Source organism: Lutjanus erythropterus, chromosome 11 (genome assembly GCF_056507025.1).
Source record: "Lutjanus erythropterus isolate fLutEry1 chromosome 11, fLutEry1.hap2, whole genome shotgun sequence".
In the NCBI taxonomy this organism is placed as follows: Eukaryota; Metazoa; Chordata; class Actinopteri; order Lutjaniformes; family Lutjanidae; genus Lutjanus; species Lutjanus erythropterus.
Genome location: NC_139327.1, coordinates 40,759,587 through 40,783,645, shown reverse-complemented (window position 1 = coordinate 40,783,645; position 24,059 = coordinate 40,759,587). Strand labels below are relative to the sequence as shown.

Sequence of the window (24,059 nt, the reverse complement as noted above, 5' to 3'; positions counted from 1 at the left end):
TTTCTCGGATCTTTTATTTAAGCAAAGGTTAAAATGTCACAGTTTGTCAGATACTCCATTATACGATTCAATATGTTTATTGTTACACCGGTTATACAAGTACAACAGTGTAAAAAAAAAAACCAAATAACAGTAAGTAAGTAATAAAACACAGAACGACAATAATAAAGAAGATAAAAAACAAACAAACAATAAGATAAGATGTGCAAAATTAAAACAAAAGTTACATTACTATATTGTTAAATTATTATTATTATTGTTGTTGTTGTTGCTAAACAATAACGCATTGCTAAAATATGTTTAGATATAATATTATTAGTAATTAATAATAATATTATTAGACTGTATTATTAAATTATGATAACTGTTAAATTATTTTATTTATTATTAAAAGGGTGTTACTGATGCACCACGGACTTATACAATAATTATCATCTTCATAGATCAATGGAATGTGCTCGTGTTGTTTGATCTCGACCACAGTGACGTTGAGAATTCCGTCGGTCCCTGAATGCATCAGGAGGACAGTCTCGTCCTGGTTGGACGTCCTCGTCCTGTCAGACAGTTTCCGCTCTTTCAGCTGGCTGTTCTCTCCCTGTAAACACTCTGTTACACTTTCAGTAGTTTTTACTGTTTTATTAAACTTTATTTAAACTTTTAATCGCAGCAGTTTCCGGAATGAACGCGCTGCTGCGGAGGTGTCACGTGCGGCTTGTCGGATCATGGAGAGGTGAGAAGAAGAAGAAGAAGAATTTGGTTTGACAGCCTGTCACATATTACTAACCGCAATGCATGCTGGGTCTAGAGGAGGTGAAAGTACTTTACCTCAGTAAACGTAGTAATATTACGTGATAGAAATACTTTTAAATCTGTAATAACACGTTTTAATTGATTTGTTGATTTCACTTTGTGTTAATAATCTAACTCTATAAACCTTAGTTATTCAATAAATGTAGAAGAATAAGGTAACAGAAAATAATTAGTTACTTTACAACACAAGTTATACAGTGAAGACACAAAAAAAACTTCAATGTTAAATGTCACCAAAGATGTGAAAACTTTACCAGAAGAGTGCATTATTATACTTCCTGGACTGGACCAGTTGCCAGGCAACCAGCAACAGTCTGACACACTGTGACCCTGGAAACAGTTAATCATTATTTTTACACTTTAGTTTTTGTACAGATGAAACAAAGCAGATCTAACAGTGAGTTTTACAGCTTCTTTATGCTAAGCTAAGCTAACCGGCTGCTCTTGATGAGAGTGGAATCAGTTTGACAGAGAAGAAGCAAATAAATACATTTAATTAATTAATCTGTGTGTGTATGTCTTGTGTGTTTTGTGTGTATCAGATCTCCATGTGTCCGCGCCTGCGGCGACCTTTGACCTGAGGAAAATTGAACTGACGCCTCTGGAGCAGCGAAAACTCACCTTTGACTCCCACGCCATGGTGACGGAGCTGGAGAGCAGCGGTGAGAAACGTCATGAACACACAAACCTTCAATCAACACATTCGACAAAAAGGAAAAATACCACAGAAGATTTTTTTCAGTTTCAACTTTTTCTTCTTCCTCTTGTTTTTTGTTTGTGTTGTTCAGGTTTCGAGAAGCGTCAGGCGGAGCTGATCGTTTCAGCTCTGGTTACCTTGACGACGGCCAACATGGACATCGTTTATAAAGACATGGTGACCAAAGCTCATCAGGTGGTTTTACACGTTTTATTTTCAACCTCAGAGCATCTGAAGTTTAAACAACAACAACAAAGTAGTAGCAGTAGTACCTCAGATTTGTAGTTTAGCTCAGTACTTGAGTAAATTTACTCAGGTACCTGGTGTAATCTGTCTCAGGAGATCGCGCTGCAGCAGATCGTGGCTCACCTGGACTCCATCAGGAAGGACATGGTGATCCTGGAGAAGAGCGAGTTCGCCAACCTGCGATCTGAAAACACGGTACGACCACGATGACACGTTCAGTCTGTCCTTTGAGATCTTTAATCACATGATCAATACATCACTGATCAGTCTGTTCTTATAATCACACCTGAACACAGACATTTGATAGCAGTTTCCGTCAGAGGCTCCATGAACTCACACACTGAACACAAACCACATCGTCATAAAAAGACGACACAGAAATATGAAATACGGCGACACGTTCATAAATATAACAGTGATGATGCTGAATAATAAACCTGGTTTCTCTCTCTGTGTCTGTAGAAGATGAAGCGAGAGCTGGAGCAGCTGCAGGACAGACTGAAGGTGACAGGAAGCTGCAATCACAACAATTCACGCAAATTCAACCAATTACCACGGATTCTGTACGAACGCAACTTTTCTGCAAATTTGACCACTTATCATGGCTTCCCTCGAGTTCCACCGATCGGTTCCACCGAACGTAAAACATTCAAATGTGTCAGCATGTCAGTGTTCTGCTCATCACTGCAGAGTTAATGGAACATAAACAACTTTTAGCTTTTTATAGAAAATAAACCTAAACAGTTTGTGTTTGTTTCTCTTCAGGAGGAGAGTCAGAAAGTCCGAGCAGAAACCAAACTGGACATCAACCTGGAGAGAAGCAGGATCTCTGACATGGTGTGTGTGTGTGTGTGTGTGTGTGTGTGTGTGTGTGTGTGTGTGTGTGTGACATTTGACAGCGATATTTAATTTCATTTAATGAATCATTTTGATAATGATTCTGATTCCAGCTTCTTAAATGTGAATTTTTTCTGGTTTCTTTACTCTGACAGTAAACTGAACATCTGAGTTTTGTGGACAAAAAGACGTTTGTTGACGTGATCTTGGACTTTGATTAGTGGAAAAAATATTGATCACTAGTTTGGACCTATTTTTCAATTCAATTGACAAGATTGAGAAATTAGGTTAAACATCACCATACTTGATACTGAGGTAATCCAAAAGTAACAGAGTAATCAAGTTACATGACTTTAATATTGTGATACTCGGATTACTATTATAATACTATTAATACATTTTTAAAGTAACCCTCCCAGCCCTGGAGGTTCTGCTTCTGTAACAGTACTCAGATAAATTCTGTGTATTTTGTATTTTCTGTCAGTTCACTGAACAGGAGAAGAAACTGTTGGAGGCCAGTACAGAGTTTCATCAGAAGGTAAAAATACTACACTAATACTACACTAAGACTACTGTGAGACTACTGTAAGACTACTGTAATACTACTGTGAGACTACTGTGAGCCTACACTAATACTACACTATGTGTCAGACTACTATAATACCACAGTATAAAAGTCAACGTGTGAGTAAAATCTGTCCTGACTGAAGGAACTTTGGCCGACTGTGTTCAGGTAGTTTCACCTCTGTGTTTACTGATTGGTTGTTTCTGATGACATCACCAGAAAGCCGACCTGGAACACGACAGCATGGAGATCAATAAAAAGATGGACCTGCAGGTGGCGTCGCTAAAAACCATCCTGGAGTCCCTCAAACTGGAGACGATCCGCTACCTTGCAGGTAAAACACGTGACATGGAGCACCATGAACGCAACGGGTCACTGAGAGAAATCTGATTGGAGCATCAGTGTAAAGGGGCGGGGTCTAGTGAACAGAAGTGTTATGATGTTTCAGGTGTTCTTTCCTGTGTTCCTCCTCAGCGACAGTGTTCTCCTGCCTCGCCATCGCTCTGGGAGTGTACAGACTGTGGAGGTGAAGGAGCCACAGACTGACGAACACGGACACAGGACGTCAAACTCTGACGGCGCTTTGCCACGCCCCTCGCTGCTTCAAACTGATGCACAGGCGTACTTGCAGGAGTAACGAGGATTTCAAATCTGTTTTTGGTTCCCAGAGGCTTTAATTTTCAAACTGTACTCATGTGCTCATTATTCATGGAAGTTGAAGTACCAGAGGGTGTAAAGTACTTCAGCACCTTTACTCAAGTACTGTATCATAAATAGAGGCCTGAAGTGTTTGTACTTTATCTGAGTGTTTCTATTTTATGCTCCTTTATATTTTACATAAATAAATTCAGAGGAAGAAGTAGATTATTTACTTGAGTACAAGTACCAGTATAACAATGTGAAAAAAAAATACTCTGTTACATATCAACATACTTGAGTGAAAGTACACATATACACATATATACTCTCAGCTTAACGTAGTGAAAGTATCAACTGATAATAATTGTGGTATTTGTAGTTTTACTTAAGTAAAGGATCCGAGTACTGGTTTCAATTGAATAGAAATAGAAAGTAGAACATAATGGAAATACTTAATTTAAGTATAATTAAAGTACCTCAAAAATGTATTTAGTTGAAGTAGATGAAGAGACGCTGCTAAAGAAAATATTTTGTTTTTCACTTAAATAAACTGGCAAACATTTTGTCTTTTATTTTGGTGATCAGACCCAAATATATACACATATATATATAATTTAAAAAAAACAAATTTTAACTTGAAATTGAGAATGACTTTTCAGTTCCTTAGTAGTATGTTGTTTTTTAGTTTTAACTACTGGCCCTGATTGAAGAGCTCCTGATTTTCATTTTAACTCCCTGTTTCTCTTTATTTTGTCTTTTATTCTGATGAATTGACCCTAATGTTTTGTATTTTATTTTGTTGAATTGATTAACAATTGCTTTTTATTTTGGTGAACTGACCTTAACATTATCTTTTTAGTCATTTTAGCAAAGTGACTAAAGATTGCCTTTTCGTTTTGGTGAATCGAATGATTACAAGAACACACTTTTATATTTAATATTTCTATGTGCATTATGTTCATTGTGTTGCCATGGAAACATGCTTTATTCAGAGCAGATCAAGATCTTTTTACAATTTTGAATGTTTACTTGATTTAATAAATAATGTTGAATCTGAATGTAAAAAGTTGGAGATTTTTTCAGAATAAAGTTACATTTGAAGCTTCCTGTTTACTGAAACTAGAACATCATTGACCATCAGTATGTCGTCATATGCAGATGTTTTGTAAAGTAAAAAGTTCTCAGATCACAGAGAACCTCACTCTCCATTTTCCGAACACTTGAACTTGTCCAGACTTTTCAGGTAAAAGAAATAAAAACAGAAGAGCAAAATTTAAATCCACTGAACCTTTATTTAAATTTGGAACCTAAATGACAATAAAACTGAGAGCAGAGTCAAAGATCAATCACTGTTCACACAAACAAGTTTCAGACTCTTTTATTGAAGATCAACTCGAGACCAAAAGAAAAAACTAACGAAAAGTTGACTCGGATCCTCCAGACGCGCCTCCCGAAGAGCAGCTGGAGTCTTCAGTCGTCCAATCAGATGATGCTTACCTGAAACAAGTCAACACCTGCAACTACCCGTCATCAACAAACCAACCAACCAATCAAATTCAACTATTTACAGACAGTAACAGGCAGCAGACAGCAGCTGTCAGATTCAATCACTGTTACACCAGAGATACAAAAAATACTTTAATTTATAAATTAAATCATTTACAGTTTTTACCCAAACAAACGAAACATTTCCTCTTTTTAAATAAACATTTTCAGTTCACTTTGATTTGATTCACAGAAACAGAGACCTGAAATGGTCGTGCAGAATCCAAATACAAAAATGTATTGAAGGTTATGTTGCTGAGGACTCGGCCTCCGCACGCTAAAAAACACCTTTTCTTCCAAAAACACAGAAAAAGTGACGGTGAGGCAGCAGCAGCGTTACAGTTTACTCTGATCCGATTGCACTTCTTCTGTTAAAACCTCCTCCTCCTCCTCCTTCTTCACTTCAGGAGGCTCAACAGTCTCCACTTCCTGTTTGATTGCAGTGGTGGCGATCACACACGAAGAAGACTCCTCCTCTTCTTCTTCTGCTTTAATGAAGGCGCTCAGCGGGTGGTCGGCGAGCAGCTTGTTGGGCGACGGCGTGACATCGAGGTACGACGACTGTGGAGACAAACGGCAGCAGGTCAGATGACTGAAGGGTGATGATCATCTGTTTATTGATCAGTCTATTCTTCGGTTACTTACATTTTTATAATCCTCAAAGCAGGAAGGATGGAAGATCTGCAGAGAGAAAAACAGATCAAACATCAGAACCATCAGCGTCGACAAATGAAGCATCACAAACATACAGCAGAGAAAAACTCAGGAAACTCATTTTCAAACTGATTCAAACTTTAAAATCAGCAAAAAATGAAGTCATCCAGCCACTTTAGTAAAAGACACAGTCAGCTGTGACGTCTGGACCGGCGAGGTTCACAGCCCAGTTTATTCACCATCAGTCAGCAGCTGCTGTCGGTACCGACAGGATGTGGGCTGCAATTCACTTCAACGTCACTCGCTAAAAGTAATATTACAGTAAACTGACCCTTTGCTAAGCACCGCCTTCCTTAGTTACTGTTGCTATGCGTACTAAACGCTACATTCTCGCACTGCATTTCTGCAGTTTACAGTGATACCAGCTGCAGATTCAACTTGCTGAAACACGACGTCTGTGATTCTTAAAGTAAAGCAGCTTCTCATTTCTAGCTGATGATTTTTCATGAAACAAAAAAAGAGGGAAGAATGAGCTGCTCAGCTCTCGTTTTCACATTTTTCTGTTTCGTACCTTGTCGTCGACCCTGATGGCGTTCTTCAAGAACCAGTCCTCCTCCTCCTCCACCCAGTACGTCTCAAACGGCTCCTGACAGATTTCACACGACTGCAGGAAAAAAAAACATGCCATTTGTATTTTTCTTCTTATTATTGTTATTAAGGAAATCCTCAGATCACCTTCAGTAATTTTTGCTTTCTGCTTTTCTGTTCAGCTTTGATTTGTCCCTTCAGGCTGCCATAGTCTGACATCACTCTTTATTTACTCTTCATGTCGGGTGGTGGAAGGTAACTAAGTACATTTACTCAAGCACTGTGCTTAAGCGATAGTCTGAGGTACTTGTACTCCCAAGTATTTCCATTTTACACTACATCCTAGAGGAAATATTCTACTTTTACTTCACTACATTCATGTGACAGTGTCAGACTTAATTTATTAATTTCTACCTACTGCTGTGTTCCTCCAACTTTATTTTTATGGGGACTCACTTTTTAAGAAGAATTATTCACTGCAACCCAAATCACAACAGGCCTTATCAATAAATCTTCATCTGTGCATAAACAAACCTTGGCTCGTGTTTTTTCCTTTCATCAGTAAAACAAAAAGATAATAAAAAATAAAAGATAATAAATAAAATATGATTCTGAAAAAGGCCACTCTGTGTCATGTGGACTTTAACTTTATTTGCTGCTGATCATTTTGTATTTTTCCATCAAATTTGAGTACAGGACTTCTACTTGAGTATTTCTACATGAACGAGGCTCCTGATTGGCTGATGATCATGTGACTGCGTCCGTCTCACCTCTCCCACTTGATCCTTAGTGGCCCTCACACTCTGGAACTCTTTCTCTTTGGCAGCCGCCTGGTTCTTCTGAACCTCCTCCTCGTTCTCCTTCTCAAAGAACTGACTCTTGGCTCGCTCCTCCAGGTCGGCGATCTCCTCGAACTCGATCCAGTCCTGAGACACACACACACACACACACACACACACACACACACACACACACACACACACACACACACACACACACACACACACACACACAGAGACAGACACACACAGAGTTTACGAGCTGCAGATCTCCTGTGAGCCCTTCAGTTGTTTTGAGGTCAGTCAGCAGGAAGTGTGTGTGTTCTCACCCTGAGGCTGTAGTACCAGCGGCGGTGTGTGACCTTCTTGCTGGCGACCTTCCCGGCGTGGTTCTGTCTGAAGTGCCAGTCCAGGTGGTCGGCGTACATGTCTGTCTGAGCGGCGGTGAACCTCATGCTGCACAGACAGCACTGGTTCCCCGAGTACAGCTTCGTCACCACGCTCTCATAACGCCTGACAGACAGGGAGCAGGTCACGATGAGTCACAAGTACACAAGACACTTCTAGAGCTGCAAGGATCGTTCCATTAGTTATAAACTAATTAATAATTGATTCATTATTTTGAGGCATGTTGGTTCAAGAAAACAAAAAAGACCAATGACCTCCATCAGATTTTTCCATCCAACAGAGTCAAATTCTACATTTAATAAAACATTTAATAAGGTCGGCTCGTTTCACGGGTTAACAGACATTTAAAATATATTTTTCAGAATAATAAGAGCATAATACAGTTTTGTTCCAACTCTCAAGAATGAGTGATGTTAATTTATATTCTACATAAAGAATAATGTTCAATGTTGTTTTTAAATTCCTAAACTCACTGTTTCATGTCATCAATGGAGAAACTGGTGAGGTCAGGGACGTCCTCCTCCTCCACCTCAGGCTCCTCCTCCTCCTCCTCCTCCACAGGAGGTGCTGGAGCCGCCGTGGTTGCTTCTGGGAAAAAAACAAAGAAAAAAATGTTAGAACAAACAAATAATGACAGTTTTTTTTATTAGATTAAAGGCCCTGATGAAGATGGCAGCAGCAGCAGGATTCACTGACCGGTGCCTGTAGCTGGCACGGCGGCGGCGTCGGGCTGCGAGGGTTTGATGATGCCATTGGAGATGAGTTTGGACAGAAGGTCGTTGACGTCAACCTGACCAAAGTGGTTCTCTGGAGGGACGACCTGCGGAGCTGCAGACACAAACAGTCAAAGACTTCATGTGTTTATCAAGATTAAACTGACAGCATCTATTTTTTTTTTTTAGAATTTATGACATTTAAAACAAACTTTAATATATTTACTCTTTAATTTTAAAGTCTGCAGCTCTCTTCACTTTCAGGATTCTTCACCAACTCTAAAAATTAGACTTGCACCGATTAATCGGCAGTGCTCGGAATCGGGCCGGTTTTCACGTGACCGGCCCTGACCGGTGACCGGCCGGTCAGCGTCACAAATCCGGTTCTGTGCCCGTCATTGTCTCACACATGTTCTGCACGATGGTCACGTCATGCGCGCAGCAGACAAACTGACCGTGACGTCAACACAGCGCTGATAAAAGCTACACACTCTGACACACGTCTGCTTGAAGATGGTGTCAGAGACAGATTCCAAGAACAGGATAAAGAGAAGACAGACAGTCTACAACGAGACAGAGCAGCTGACAACGTCGTCGAACAGCCGTAAACTCTCTCGCACTTCAGGCTAATGCTAGCAAGCTAGCAGCAGACTGCTGTTCACAGAGGGACAGTTAAAATCTCACTTCCTGTTCTGGCAGAAGAATAAACAACCTGTGTTGATGTGTCTCCTCAAACATTTTCTCATCCAGACTCCTTTAACTTCTGTGTTTGTTTTTCTCACGGCAAAGTTTTACTTCAAACTGTTGCACCGCGTTAGTCTCCGGTTTGTTTACATCCGCTTCCACAAAAGATCACGTGAAATCGCGTCCCACGAAATCCCGCAAGATGATATCGCGAGATCACATTCACCCAATTCATAATCTTAATATAAAATTATAAAAAGGCCTGGTTGTAATCTGGATGATTTTGGAGAAAGTAGCACATTAATATTTAATAGTCAGTGTCTTATTATGAACATATTTACAAGAAAAGTTGCAAAAATGTTTGTGAATGCTGTCAATCACAGTTCTTAGAAAGACTGAAAATCGGAACCGGCCAAAATCGGAATCGGTAGGTCAGACCCCTCAAAAATCAGAAATCGGAATCGGCTAAGAAAGTTGAAATCGGTGCAAGTCTACTAAAAATCTACACATTCAACAGGCTGCAGTTCTTCCTGTTGGAAACACACACTCCTTCCTGTCTGAGTACTTAAGAGGATGAGGAGGGTCTTACTCTGCTGTCTGAAAGGCACAGGGTTCTGTGGCAGGAACTGCTGGTTCAGGTTCCCCATCATGTTCACCTGAAACAACAAGAGAACATTTACACAAACAGATTCAAGTTTCAAATTCAAAGGTTTAACTCAAGTCCTGTCTGAGCAGCAGCTGCTGAAATAAAACCACAATAATGTTTTTCTGTACATTTATATTTACTGTTATTTTACTCTTTGATCATCAACTTTATTTATACGATCATTATTCTCAAGTGTGTCGCATTAAAACTTTTTCATGAAAAAGGAATGAAAACTAAAATCAAACTGCTGTAAACTGATTTTTTTTCTCCTTTCGCTAAGTAACAGGTGCGTCAGTGATTGGTCGACAGGTGTGTGACTCACCGGCTGCTGCATGGTGACAGCGGGGGCAGCAGGGTTGTAGAAGGGGGCGGGGCCTGGCTGGCTGAAGGGCGGGGCGGGCTGCATGTTGAAGTTTGCGGGCTGCTGCATGTTGGGCTGAGATGGGAACGCCATCGGCGCAGCAGGGAACTGAGGGTTCATGGGCTCCGGGAAACGCTGGGGGGCCATGTTGAAGTTCTGCTGGGGGGCCATGGGGTTCTCGTACATCGGTGGGGCCATCGGCCTCATAGGGGGCTGCAGGTTGTGTTGTGGAGCGAACCTCATTGGGCCCTGCTGCCCAGGGGCCGACTCATAGATCGGAGGCCCGCCCTGATGCATGTTGGGTAAGTCAAACCTGGGTCCGGGTCCAGGCTGGAGGGGCCCATCGAAGCGCATCGGGCCCGGGCCCTCAAACCTCATGGGGCCCATCTGGTTTGGAGGGCCCTCGAAGCGCAGGGGCCGCTGCTGCTGGAAGCCCATTGGTCCAGATCCAGGACCAGGAGCCATGTTGTTGAAGCCCTGCATGGGGCCTTCAAAGTGTCCCGGTCCAGGCCCCTGTCCCTCGAACCTGACGGGGGGCTGCTGACCGATAGGGCCATCAAACCTCACGGGGCCCTGAGGGTGAGGTGGACCTTCAAACCTGCCTGGTCTCATTGGACCATGAGACATGTGGGGCCCGGGTCCATCGAACCTCTCTGGCAGGTTGTGAGGAGGGGGACCGCCGCCATCAAACCTCCCGGGCCCCGGTGGGTGGTGAGGCCCATCAAACCGTGATGAGTCCTCGTAGCGCCCGGGGCCGCCACCACCGCCACCGCCGCCGCCGCCGCCGCCGCCGCCGCCGCCGCCGCCTTCGTACCAGCCTGGAGGATGTGGTCTGGAGGGGGCCATGTGACCGGGCCCCTCATACCGGGTGGGGGCATGTCCTCCATCATGGGGCGGCGTGTGTCCCGGGGAGTCGCTGTGTCGGACGGATGACAGAGGCCCCCCACGGCTCGGTGCCTTCAGGATGGATTTTGGGGGAGGAGGAGGAGGATGAGGGTGGGAAGGAGGGACGTCCATGTTGAGGGGCCCGTCGTCCGAGTGCTCGCTGTTTGGGCTCTCGAATCGTGGGACCGGGCTCGCCTCTCCTGTCTCTTTCTGGTGCAGAGGCGACAGACGCTCACGCTCGAAGCGAGGCGCCGGTGGGTCCAGACCAGCTGGACTTGGACAGTTCCTGTGGACCACGGTCCCAGAGGGCGGCGCTCCCTCCGGCCTGCGAGGGTCCGCATGTCTGGAGTCGGCAGGTGGGCCGTACCTGCGCGGGGCGTCGTAGCCACTCTTCTGCTCATCACGCTCATCATAGCGCTGGCGCTCTGTCAGCGGGGAGTTCCACTCACGCTCAGCTGGAAACAGAAACAAACTCATCAAAATGTTGTCCGACATCGACTGCTCCTATCTGTGTACGTGTCACTTCCTGTCAGCCATGTTTTTAATGTTCTGAACAGTCTGAGCTTCATCTCACTTACAGTTTTACAGAAAATAAATCTAATTTCTCCTTCCAAACTCCTCTCCCCTCTAAATTATTACTGACTACGACTCCCATGATTCCCTGAGATCTACTGTGGTGAACTACATCTGGACTCTAATGGAAGCCTATTTTCACCAATCAAAGGCCCCATGGTCAGTCATAATTACAAAATACAACTATCAATCAGGTTTTTTTTTTTAAAACAATTATAAGATGAAAAGTCCAAACTACGACAAAAATTATGACAAATTATTTCAACTTATCTGAAAATTTGAACTTTTTATCATAATTACAAGCATTTATCTCAATTTCAACATTTTATTATAATTTAGAGGTTTTTTCATCAGATATGAAATTTTTCATATCATAATTTCGACCTGATATCTCAATGTGAACACATAATGATGATTTTTTAATTTAGCCCTTTTTCTCACCACAATTTTTTTTAATCTCATTGTTCTTTCCCTCAAATAATTTTTACTTTTTCTCAGAATTTCGACTTCATATCTATGTTCTTACATTTGATTTTTTTTATTACACAAATTCCACTTTATTAATGACCATTTCAACATTATTTTATCTCATAACTCTGACTTATCTTATAATTGTGATTTTTAATCTCAATGTTGATCATTTAATCATTATTTTTTACTTTCTATTCTAATCTGATAATTTCGCCTCTTCCCGCTGTAATGGTGACTTTTTGATGATGATTTTTTTTATTTCACTGCTTCCACAGACACTGCTGTTATCTGTTGTGATTGTGAGCTTGACCTCTGATTAAATGTGTAAACTGTGATCTCTTTAGAAGAGTCTCTAACCCTGCTGAAGTATCACTGATCGAGACCCTGACACCCCGCAGCTCCAGAACCTGACCTCTGACCTCTCTGTGGATAAAAACGACAGATAACAGATAATATTTTGGCTTCACAGGTCAGTTTTATCACATTAACACGTCGTCATGGAGACGTTCAGAGGGGCACACTCACTCGACTCTCGGGGGTCGGCTCTCCTCCTGAAGCGAAGGCCTTGGAGAGACTTCAGGGTGGGAAACTCTTTGCCGTGGTTGTACTCCTCGATCATGGGCCCGAGCGGAGGGCGGGGCTCCTCACGCTCTTTACTCCGCCTCTCACCTGCCAGAGCAAATCAAACATGAGCTCACAGATTTGTTACCAGGGAAACTTTCAAAACAGCTGCCAATTATTTAAGTCATAGATAAACAGATAAAACAGCTCACCTTGTCTGTCCCGTGGAGCCCGGTTGTATTTATGTGACGGTGGGTGTCCAGTGCTCCGGCCGCCGCCCGTCTTCTCACCCTGCGTCCCTTCCTCAGCTTCATCCGGACTCTCCTCGGCCTCCCAGTCCTCTCCGGTGGCTCGGTGGGTGACCTGGGTCTTCCTCAGTTTGGACTTGTGCTCGTAGTAGGACAGCTCGGCCGCATCCATGGCCTCGTGAGGGCGGGGCTGAACGGAGGGAGGTGTGGTCAGCAGCGGCTGCTTCTTGGCGGGGAAGCTGTTGCCAGAGTCGATCCAGTTTTCAGAGTGCTGCTGCTCCCTCTCCTTCTGATACTGAAACAAATGATTGAGCTGGTGGGCAATGTTCAGGAAGTCCTCCTGGGAAATCTCACCGCTCTCCAGACGCTTACTGGCCTGCAGAGACACAGAAAATGACTTTTAGACAAATATCCAGAGGAAAAACTACTTTCAATACCTGTCTGCTTAAAAAAAAAGTTATATTTTCTCTAATGCCTTATAACATTTTTGGAATTACACAGAGCAGTGAAGTATTCAGGACAGCCCTGCTTTCCAGTGTTCCAAGTTCGAAGAAGAAGAATATTTTAATTCAGGTTCTGGGTTGTACAATGGGAGACAAGTGGACACGAGATCCATTTAATGTCGGCAGTCTGACAGTAATTTAAAGCAGAGTGTCGCTAATGTGTTTTTAACCATGTCTAATAACTTTTAGAATTTAATCAATCATTAAAATTGAGAAAACACATTAAGATTTTTTTACAGGATCAATCAAATCAAAACACCTTCAGCCACACCTGAAAATATTCTGCTCAGTGATAATAACTTCATTTATATAGCACCTTTTAAAACAGACTTTACAAAGTGCTTTGACAGACAAATCAATACATATAACACAATACGGCCAAAGAGGGCAAGAAAGAAATCCAGCTAAAACTGAAGTAAAACCAAGACAATAGGATAAGAGATAATAAGAAGAGAAAGTGCACATGAGGAGACACCACATGATGCTGTCGTTATGTCAGTATGAATAATTACAAAGATTAACTAATAATTTATATATATATATATTAAAAAAAGAAGACATCACATAAAAGCAGGTCTATAAAATGGACTTTAAGAAGTGATGTTTGGCACCATCTTGTGGCATGAAGCGCCACATAAATTCACATTTAAGTCCCTTTGACACCGAACAAAAAAACCCCCACCAACATCTGGGAAAACCCAAGGAAAACTGGTCTACTGTCAAAGGAGTCGATCACAAATTTTGACTTGTGTGTGAGAAATATATGCACTAATTTTGGTTGTAAAAAGTGTATTTGTGGTTTGATTTTCTCTTCAGTCGCTCCACATTATTATTATTTTAAAATTAGCCAGTTTCTGTAATCATCAGAGCTTAAAAGGTTCTGGATAATGCTATAACAACAGATTTAATTCTGATTTAAAAGACAGATTGAAATACTGTGGATGAACAAATAATTGAGTGGGTAAAGTTGTGAGTGTGGCAGGTTCTCTTTCTACATTTCTAGAACGTGTGAATCTGAGGGAGCGGTTGTTTTGTGGCGTACCCTCCTGAGCAGGTCCTTCTTAGAGGCCGAGTTGAGGACTTCAGGTATCTGCAGGTTGGCGTCCACGCTGAGGCGGTGCTTCGGGGTCCGGGGGGTGGCGGGCCGAGTCGGCGTGCCATACTGTTTGTGTCTCGGAGGTCCGGGCTTTGGGTGAGAATCCTCCTGCAGCTTCAGGCTGAAGAAGAAGAAACAACACAGAACAGAAATGAAATGATTTTTCTTTACTCCTCTCTGTAAACTGAAGCTTTGAGTTGTGGACAAAACAAGACTCTGATCAGCATTTTATGGACCAAACAACTGAACAATTAAAGGAAAAATGATCGCCAGATTGATCCCTAGTAGAAAAATAGGTCTACAGACATGATGACGTACGAAGTTTGGACCCATTTTTCACTTGACGAGTTATTGACAAGGATTAATTTTTCACCATTTTCTGACATCTTATGGACCAAACAACCAATCAATTATTCATAACAATGAATAATAATGACAGATTGATAATGAAAATAATCAGTAGTTGCAGCCCTACAGAGATGTTTTCTTCTCTCTTTAGAGTCTGAGGTGCAGCCAGCAGTGAAATATTCTCTCTGATCAGATGAGTACAAGCTGACATGATGAAGCTGGACTCACTGTTTGTTCTCCTCCCAGCCGCTCCTCCAGCGGTGAGGAGCGTCCTTCATCTCCTTGGCTCCTCCGTCGTGGCTCCGTGGTGAGTGAGAGTCTCTGGTTTCGGAGTGGCGGTCCTCCGCAGGCCTCTTGGACCTCCTGCTCTCCGGCTGGTTCTTTTTGGGAGTGAGGCGGTCCTCTCTGCTGGGCTTGCCGTGCTCGGGTTCGTCTGCACGGACCCTCCTGGGTTTGCCGGCTTTGTGAGACGACGGCGACGGGGACAGGGAGCTGCTCCTGGCTCGGCTCTTGGGCGAGCGCCTGTCTTTCCTCTTCGGGGAGGCGTTGGGGGAGCGCGACCTGGAGCGCGAGCGAGTGCGTTTCCTGGCGTGTGTCCGGGCGTTGCCTCCCGCCTTGAACTCAAGCTTGTCTGTGGCCTCGTCACGGTCATGTTTGGTCACAGACCCGTTGACCAACTTCCCTTTGTTGGACCTTGGAGGCTCCGTTCCCCGTGCCACCTCCTCTCGCTCCTTCTTGTCAGTGCATCGTTTCTTCTCCTTCACCTCACCATCTTTGGCCTCGCCGCTCTTGTCTTGCGTACGTTTCCTCAGCCGCGGATCCTTCTTGGCGCCATCAGCTGACTTCTGCATCTCCGCCTCCACCTGCTTGTTTTTACTCGGGACACTCTTTGCCATCGGGGACGGAGACTTGGACTTGGTCTTCTCCTCCGGCAGCTCTTTCCTCAGGGTCTTAGCCTTGTCGGGGCGGGCGTGTTTCTCGGGCGTCACAGCAGGACCTCCCGATGTCGTTGTGTCTGATTTCTTCCCAGCAGGCTGTTCTTTGGTCTGGGAGGCGGCTGGGGGGCCGGTGCGGTTCAGACGGGGGTCTCTGGTGGACGTCTTGGTGTCTGCCTGAGTCTGAGGAGGAATCCAGGGTCGAACCACAGGAGCAGTCTGGGTCACGGGCTTTGGCGCCGTGCTCACCGTCGTTGCTGCAGTGGAGACAGGAGTGGATGTTGGTAAGACGAATCCACCGGCCTGCAGACAGGAAACAGCTGTTAGTGCTTTTGTTTCACAGACAGGAGACAATTTTACATCTGAACCAGAAAGATGGACAGAAAAACAGACGGAGCAGCTATGAGGCAGATAAATCACGACTAACAGGAAACAGAGTCAGACGAGTTTTCTCACCACAACACGGTTCCAACAATTTCCATTTTAAAATTTTGTCAGAAAACTCTTTTACTGTGCAATAGTTCCACCTAGAACCCTCTCTGGAGGTAAGGGTGCTAACAAGAATCCACCCACGAAGTTCTACCGAGAACTTTACATTCCAGTGGTTTTAAGGTCTGGCTCCACACATACACTTTCTGCTTTAGGGAAAAAAAACACTCTGCCTTGTTTGCATTTCTTTAAACCAATCACAAACATCGTGGGCGGAGCTAAGCTCAGGATGCAACAACAGTGCTGCTGCAAAAAAGTGTTGAGGGGGAACTTGTTTTGGTGGAACATTTGCACATCAGGTGGTGAACTTTGGCATGACAATAACAAAATCACTGCGAAAGAAACGCTAACAGGTGTTAGCTTGCTAATGTTCATGTCATTAGCTTCTCAGGTACTAATTTACAGTTTTCAGCACGTAGGTGGCAGCAAGGAGGTCATTCTGGTTTCCTGGGGACTTTGAAAATGTACACAGCCGATTCTGTGATGCTGCTTGAAGTAAGTGACCAACGAGAGGACTTATACCTGCAGCGTGCATCTGGTGAGTCAGACAACAATATGATCGATTTAAGTGTGGCTAAGCTTTGGACTTTTAGTGATTCACTCAAGTATGATCACTGCACTAAAAGAAAAGAACTGCAGGACGACGATGTTCACGCTCACAGTCGTGGTTCTCATGACTCAAAATCAGCTGACACATGAACATCAATTCAAAACAAGTACCAGCTGAGCTTTGGTCTGCTCCAGTTCCAACTCGATCTTCTTCTGCTGAAGCTCCAGGAGTTGTTTCTGTTTGGCCAACAGCTGCTGCCTGATCAGCTGCTCCTGGGTCAGACTGCACTGACTGACGACTGGGACCGGCGGTGGAGGGGGCGCCGCCGCTGCTGCTGGTGGTGGTGTCAGCGGCGGTGGTGCGAGGGCCGGCTGAGGAGAGGTCACCTCCTCAGACTGGAGACACATTAAGGTCATAGAGGGTCAGAGGACAACGAAAGGGTTCGAAGTCAGAACACAATGACAAACAGACTGTATCTGTCAGCTGGTTATTTACAGATTAAGATTCAACAGGAGATAATGAATCTATAAAAAGTCAGATTAATCAATACCGATTTGGTTCCTTCCAATTCACATGAAGGACAGCAGTGAATACAAAATTATGAACAATTGGTTAAAGGGATGTCTGCCTGCCTGCTTGTGACTTAAGACCGACTTTCACTCAAGCTCAATAATAGGCGACTATTTTGATTATTGACTCACCTACAGCAGCAATAATAAGATGACCAATCAATTAGTAAACAGAAAGATCATCAATATGTTTCTTTTGGAGCAAAAATGTCATCACACAACAAGAAATTTAAAGGCATCAGTTTCAACTTGCATTTTTCTGATATTCATTAGAGAAAATGATCAAGCGCTATTCTACGCTGTTCTGATTATTTTCTCAATAAATTGTCAAGTCTTTGTGATAATATGCTGTTAGTTTCTCAGAGGCAAAACGTGACACCTTCAACATTGTTTTCTCTAAAAATCAGTGCAGAACCCAAAGACATTCAACTCTGTCACATATGACAAAGAAAATTACAAAGTCCTGACATTTTACAAAGCTGGAACCAGAAAAAATGACATCTGTGTTGGAAAAATGACTCAAATAAATAACCAATGATTAAGACAGTTGTCATTTAATTTCCTGACAAGCCATTCTGAGTAATCACTTCAGCTCTAGAGACATTTTTTTCCTTTGCAAATTCAGCTTTGCAAAGGAAAAAACTGACATATTTAGTCTCCAACTACGTTGTTTCAACATTTTAATAGTTTTTGAGTAGAAAAAGAGACAAAAATAACAGTAAAAAGACCCAGGGGACTAAAGCAGCGCAGACCTGCTTTGAACAGTTTGAGCAGTTTTAAAAGTAAAATTCAAGCATTTTCAAGGTACTAAAACCACAAACTTCCAGACCCTAAGTCTTTATCTACACATCTAAAGTTTTACTATGACTGTAATTGCAAAAGTAAAGTTCAGAGTTCCTTTATACCCACAGCAACCAGTGAAGACTATTAGTTTATCTTAGCTGATTGCATGTTTTATTAATCCTTGCTAACTGACACCACCAGACAAATATGATAAAATTGTTTCACAGGGCGTCTCAGTTTATCAGCTCACTAAAACTAAAACATTTTCATGAAGTTTAATGAAATTTCAAGGTCATTTTGTAGTAAAAGTAAAAATCAAATGTGAAAATGTAGGCAGTGATTGTCAAAATTATGAGGCAAAATGACAATAAAAGAACATCTGCCCAGATGTTTATCAGCAAAAACCTAAAACACTATCGGGATTATAGAAGCATTCAACTCTAGTGCCTGGAATTAATTTTAGATCACAATTACAGCATTCAATAAATAAATATTTAAGACGTTCCCAAACAGAATCTAAGATCATTTCATATTTTAAGGCCTTTTGTTAATAAATGTGAACTGAAGACATGATAAGCAGCTGTTTACATGAGTTACTGTGTCAATGACACACATTATGTTGAGATAAAACATTTTTCAAGAAGCATATTCAAATTGTGACACTTCAATCCTAAAAACATAATTAACATTAAGCATTTTCCAAACTTTCAAGACTGTGGGTGCACACTGCTGGTTGATATTTCAATGCACATATTTCGTCATTTTCCTAAACTTACTTAAAAAAAAAAAACTGATGCAGAAGCAGATACTTTTGGTTTCATCTCAACCTTTCTAAACTTTGCCGTACAGTTTGGAATAAATTACACCCAATAAATATTGTATGTGCAACAACAAAGCAGAGGCTGCGCCCCAGTCTGATGGATGTGGTGTCTGCAGAACATACACACCTGTTTTAAGAACTTGGGGTTGACGTGAATGCTGGCGTTGATGGTGGGCGGCAGAGGCTTGATGGGCCAGGCCGGGTCCACGGAGTTGACCCGGACGTCCAGCGAGTACAGTTTCTTGAGGGGGAACACATCGTCCCACGTCGATCGTAACTTGAACAGACTCTTTCTAGTGTTTTCATCCACCTACAAACAGAGGACAGGACTTGGTCCACAGCTACCAACAAAAACCTACAGCACACTTCAGCAGCATCACAGCACAGGCTAATACAACCGTTAGCACTAAAACTACTGCTAAAGCTACTGGTTTAACACTTTCTAGACAGGATAAAAAACTGTAAACTTTACTTTTATTAGCAGGGCTACATGATGGCTTTAAGTACACAGGAGCAGAGTGCACAAGATCACACATAAAAAGCAAGCAACACAACAAACAGGAGGGAAGTGAAGGTGGCTGCTAAAGATGTTTTAGTGCTTAAATTCTTAAATATGCTAAACAGCAGCAAAGAGAACTGTACCTTTTCAAAGACACATATAAATGAAGTGATTAGGTTTTTAGCAAACACTGCAAGGTATTCTCCTCCAACATTCTTCACTATGGAATCCACTAAGTACAAAACTGGAAGCTTCTCGGTAGATGGGGCCTGGAGCAATAGAGAACTCAACAAGTTTAGAAAACAACAGGGGTGAAAAACCAACATTTCAGAACAAATGCTCAAATTACAACTTGGACAACAGGATTAACACGGCCAAATGGCCTCCCACTCGCCACCCGCTCTGTGAAAAATCTTACAAAAAAAAAAAAAAAAAAAAAAAACCTTCTTAAACAAAAAAATTAAGTTGGTGCCAAACAGGGAAAAAGTGTCAGACAGAATGGGGAAAAAAAAGCAGTCCAAAGGTTTTCTCTTCATTCCAGAATCAAAATAATCATCAAAATCTGAGGAAAAATACTCCCAATGGACTCCTTCAAAACCACAGTGAAGATCTGATTGATCCAAAAAATTAGAAAATATGCAGAGAAATCTTCAGTAATGATCAGTCAAGTTCAGGGTTGGTGACAATGATCCTGCCTCAGAGTCAGAGGAGGACAAAAAAACTGTCCGACAAAGTCAAAAAAGGAGTCCAGAAGTCCTCAGGAGCTGTTTTACCTCCAAAGAGGGTTTTTCTTCCTTGAAAACCACTCTTTGTACTTTACCCAGACGAGACATCAGTTTTTCTCTTTAACTGAACACCAGGTGAGTTTTATTCACTCGTTCTTTCAAAGTTTTACCCCTCAAAATGTTTTTTCTCCCTTCAGTTGTTAAAAAACATCAATAACCCCATTAGAACACAGAAGTCATATGTTTAAGTTAAAGAAGCTGCATTTAAACTTTAAGCAGGAGTCTATTGTCTGCAAACTGCAGCGTCAGGTGATACTGAGTCACACTCAGCTGTGTCAATGTAAACCAGAGTCATACCAATAAATTACACTGGGAAATAAAAAATGACAAAAAGCACATTTCACATTTTTTATTATAAACATTTTAACCATTCAATGACATTTCAGTAATTCAAAAATCCACTAGTGAATTAATGCAGAGAAACTTCTGTTCTGATCTGATCAAGTGAGCAAAGCTTTTGTTATGGCCAGGCGTTAAATAGTGAAACACTGAGCACAGAGGTTAAAACTGAGGCAATCTGCTGACTAGAACCATTTCCATAGAAGCTGGTGGGACTTTAAAGAGGCCACGTCTCCGGTGTGGAACAACAGCTAACTGACATGTTTATTAACAATAGATTAAACTGAAAACCATTTAAAAACATCAGTGTGGCCTTGAATGCGTGCAGGAGAACACAGACGAATGGATGTGTGGCTGTGAGGAGTCAAATTAAAATCCACCGTAACTAAATAGCTTTTTTTTTAAGTATTCCTTCTGCAGATAGCTGTGATCTACTGCAGTGGTTTTAAAACTTGGGTTCGGGGACCATCAGGAGTCCTTGAGTGGAGTGCAGAGAGCCTCTAGCAAAAGGAGGAACTAAACAATTTTTTGAAAGTTGGAATCACAAGGGAAGAAATAAAGTTGGCTGTTCTAATTGATAGTAACTTAAAGTGATCCTAGCGTTATCATTTACTACAAAATAGGGACGAATGATTGTAATATCTAAATGTGATTATTTTAACTGATATTGCAGTTGCAATATTAGAAGAAATTATCGTTTTTACATAATTGTTCTCATTTCTATTGAAAAACATGAAAACTTTCATTAAATTTTGCAGTGATATGTTTCAAACAATGTAGAATTGCAATGATTTGTTGATATAATCCATTAGTTGTAAACTTAACTTGCTTGGCGTACCGATTTTTCAACTGAAAATTTGTGCCAGGATTAAATTTTGTCATTACTCATTTACACCGTTTCCTTTGTACAAGCAAATATATTTATGAACTTATTTCTTTTTGTACAGTTTTAGGCCTATTTTATATTTTTCTATTATTTGTATTCTTTATATATATAATTTAGTGAATATAAAATACTCAAAATCTGTATTTTCTTTATCTTTAATGTAACCACGAGTAAAACAAGCTCTTTAAGTGGGAGGTTTGTGTTGAAATGGTGCAAATATGTTTATACATTTAATATTTCTTGCATGAGAACGTCCTCGGTGTATTCTGTCTTATAGTGGTCCTTGTCTGAGAAAAAAGTGATGACCTCCGATTCTGGTTTAATTTAGCTTTTTAAGTGTCTGCTGTTAACTGCAAACTAAAAAGCTCTGGGACTCTCCAAACGTCTCAGAATGGACAAATAAATAAGTACATTTTAACATAAAAGCTATAGGTTGGCAACTAGTGATTATTTTCAGTCGATTGATCAGTCAATTATTATCTTGATGAATAAATGTGTCTTAGTGTGATTTTTTGTTTGATCAATCAATTGGGGCTGCACCTACAGATTTTTCTCTAGAATACTTTTTCTTCAGTAATTGAGTAACTGTTAACATCAAATATCAGATATTCAAATTACTGTCAGAGAGGAATAAAGAAACCAAAATATATTCACATGTAAGACAGCGAAATGGGAGAATCTAACTAAATAAACTTATCACACTGATAAATCAATAACAAGATAGTTGGCAATTAATTTAAAATTCTATTACTTGTTGCAGCTCTACATAGCTAGATATTTTTAAATCAGTCATGCACAATTTTTCTGTTTTCATCTCTCTCTAATCGTTTGTCTACTTGCACTTACTTACACTCTGCAGTTCAGTTGCTTTCAGTCAGGGTTGCCAGGTTAATGGTTTCCCTGTGGAACTGGACTACTTTCGAAGTTCTACGGATCTGTTTTGTCTGCTTTTTACATGAATAATATCTAAGGAAGTAAAGATTAATGACAGCTATGATCTTGAATTGTAAAAACAGTATATATGTTTCTGTATATGCATAGTTTGAGTTCTTAAATTGGACTGGTTGTGTTGCACAGACCTGGCAACCCTGCTTTTAGACGGCATAAACAGTTTATGGCACTTGTGTAGCCTTGCCAATTAGGTAATTTTTGATCCGTTTCATCCATTTCATCACATCTTATCAGTATTTAGCCGACGCAATTATCGCAACTTTAAACTGTGTTACGGTGGATTTTCACTCTCACTGGGCCTCAGAACAGAGCTAGCTGCTAACTGCTAATGTCGAAAGTTACTGCTACTAAATATACGAATAAATAAGCTTAGTTTTCGTTGGATGGACATTAACTGAGTGAACTGAAGTGAAGAAACAGCGGTGTGAGTGTGACGAGTGCACCGGAGCTTATTACTGTTAGTCATGTGGTGTGAACACACCGCAGGCCGCCATGTTGAGCTGGAAGCTAACAGCCAACAGACTGACTGGGCCTCTAACAGCCCCCTAACATTACATACATGGACATACAGCATCTGAAATGTAAAGTATTCTATATGTATAAAAACCTTGCTTATTTGCGCTTCAATAATAGCGACGATATCCTTGGCGAAGTGGAGGTTTTCCTCGGCCAGGATGGTCAGCATGTTGATATGCGGCTTGCTGTTGAACGTCAGGTCTTCCAGAGAGGACTGGTACTCTCGGCAGGCGTCTTCTCTCGCCGCTTTGTCGTCCATCTTTGAGCTGCGCGACCCGGGAAAACCTACAGCAGCCTGATCAATACCATAACCACTGATCAGCAGGCAGTCCATCAACTCATGTACCTAACGGTCAGGCCGGACTCAGTGAAAAAATAACGCCAGGTTCGTGGTTTCTTTTCAGCTGCCGCCTGTCGTCCTTCTCTGCCCGCGTTCGACGACGACAAGATGGCGACTGTAACTGAAGGCCTCATACGTCACACCCAGAATCTAATATGTGACGCGGCGTCAGCGCAGCCTCATTGGCCCGTCTCGGGTCCTCTGGGCCGTGCTTTTGATTTTCATTGGTTCGATAAAATAACAGTCACACAAATGAGCCAATCAACTTGGAGCAGTGTGAGCTTATTATTACATAACGAAAGACACAACAACATGAGGCCGGAACATGGCGGCTCGCTCTAGACACCAGCTTTAGTCTTAAAATGTAGTTTCTCAACATTAATATTACTATTCTGACAAATCTATTGTATGGAATAAATATCAATTCCAACTATTTGATGGGATATGTTAAAATATATGAAAATAAACGAGTAAACGTGACATACAATAATAGGGACACATACGACCAATGTGCATTTATGTAACATGTGAATGCAGTTACACAAAAATGATGGCCTCCAGTGTCTGTAAGAGCCCCATATGAACAAGGAATGCACCATACATAATCAGCTGATAACAGGAACTTTGTGTAATTATTTAATATTCTGATCGTGAAATTATAGCTGATGGATAAAAATAAACCAAATCTGATTTGACAGATTATGTCAAAACATTTAAGTTCAAGTTTCCGAGAAAAAAAT

General features: G+C 41.7%; 2 protein-coding genes across 3 annotated transcripts; one reads left to right on the top strand and one right to left on the bottom strand.

Moving 5' to 3' along the window:
• Window positions 1–543: 543 nt before the first annotated feature.
• On the top strand, window positions 544–4,008 carry ccdc90b (coiled-coil domain containing 90B). The gene is made up of 9 exons (XM_084730178.1): window positions 544–730; window positions 1,353–1,472; window positions 1,599–1,702; window positions 1,847–1,948; window positions 2,216–2,257; window positions 2,519–2,590; window positions 3,075–3,128; window positions 3,375–3,489; window positions 3,630–4,008. The coding sequence occupies exons 1-9, from the start codon at window positions 679–681 to the stop codon at window positions 3,683–3,685; spliced, it is 717 nt and encodes a 238-aa protein (XP_084586304.1). The 5' UTR covers window positions 544–678; the 3' UTR covers window positions 3,686–4,008.
• Window positions 4,009–5,156: 1,148 nt separating this feature from the next.
• Window positions 5,157–23,454, bottom strand: pcf11 (PCF11 cleavage and polyadenylation factor subunit). 2 transcript variants are annotated; one of them, XM_084730200.1, is made up of 18 exons: window positions 23,071–23,454; window positions 19,646–19,771; window positions 19,131–19,313; window positions 17,002–17,226; window positions 15,086–16,095; window positions 14,456–14,630; window positions 12,875–13,286; window positions 12,627–12,770; window positions 12,459–12,524; window positions 10,134–11,512; window positions 9,755–9,821; window positions 8,465–8,596; window positions 8,242–8,356; window positions 7,690–7,873; window positions 7,352–7,507; window positions 6,565–6,657; window positions 5,985–6,020; window positions 5,157–5,900 (listed from the first exon to the last, which is right to left on the bottom strand). In XM_084730200.1, exons 1-18 carry the CDS (start codon window positions 23,311–23,313, stop codon window positions 5,676–5,678), a joined length of 4,971 nt encoding a protein of 1,656 aa, XP_084586326.1. In that variant the 5' UTR covers window positions 23,314–23,454; the 3' UTR covers window positions 5,157–5,675. The 2 variants fall into 2 exon arrangements, with proteins under 2 accessions (XP_084586326.1, XP_084586327.1); XM_084730201.1 differs by lacking the exon at window positions 12,459–12,524.
• Window positions 23,455–24,059: the final 605 nt, after the last annotated feature.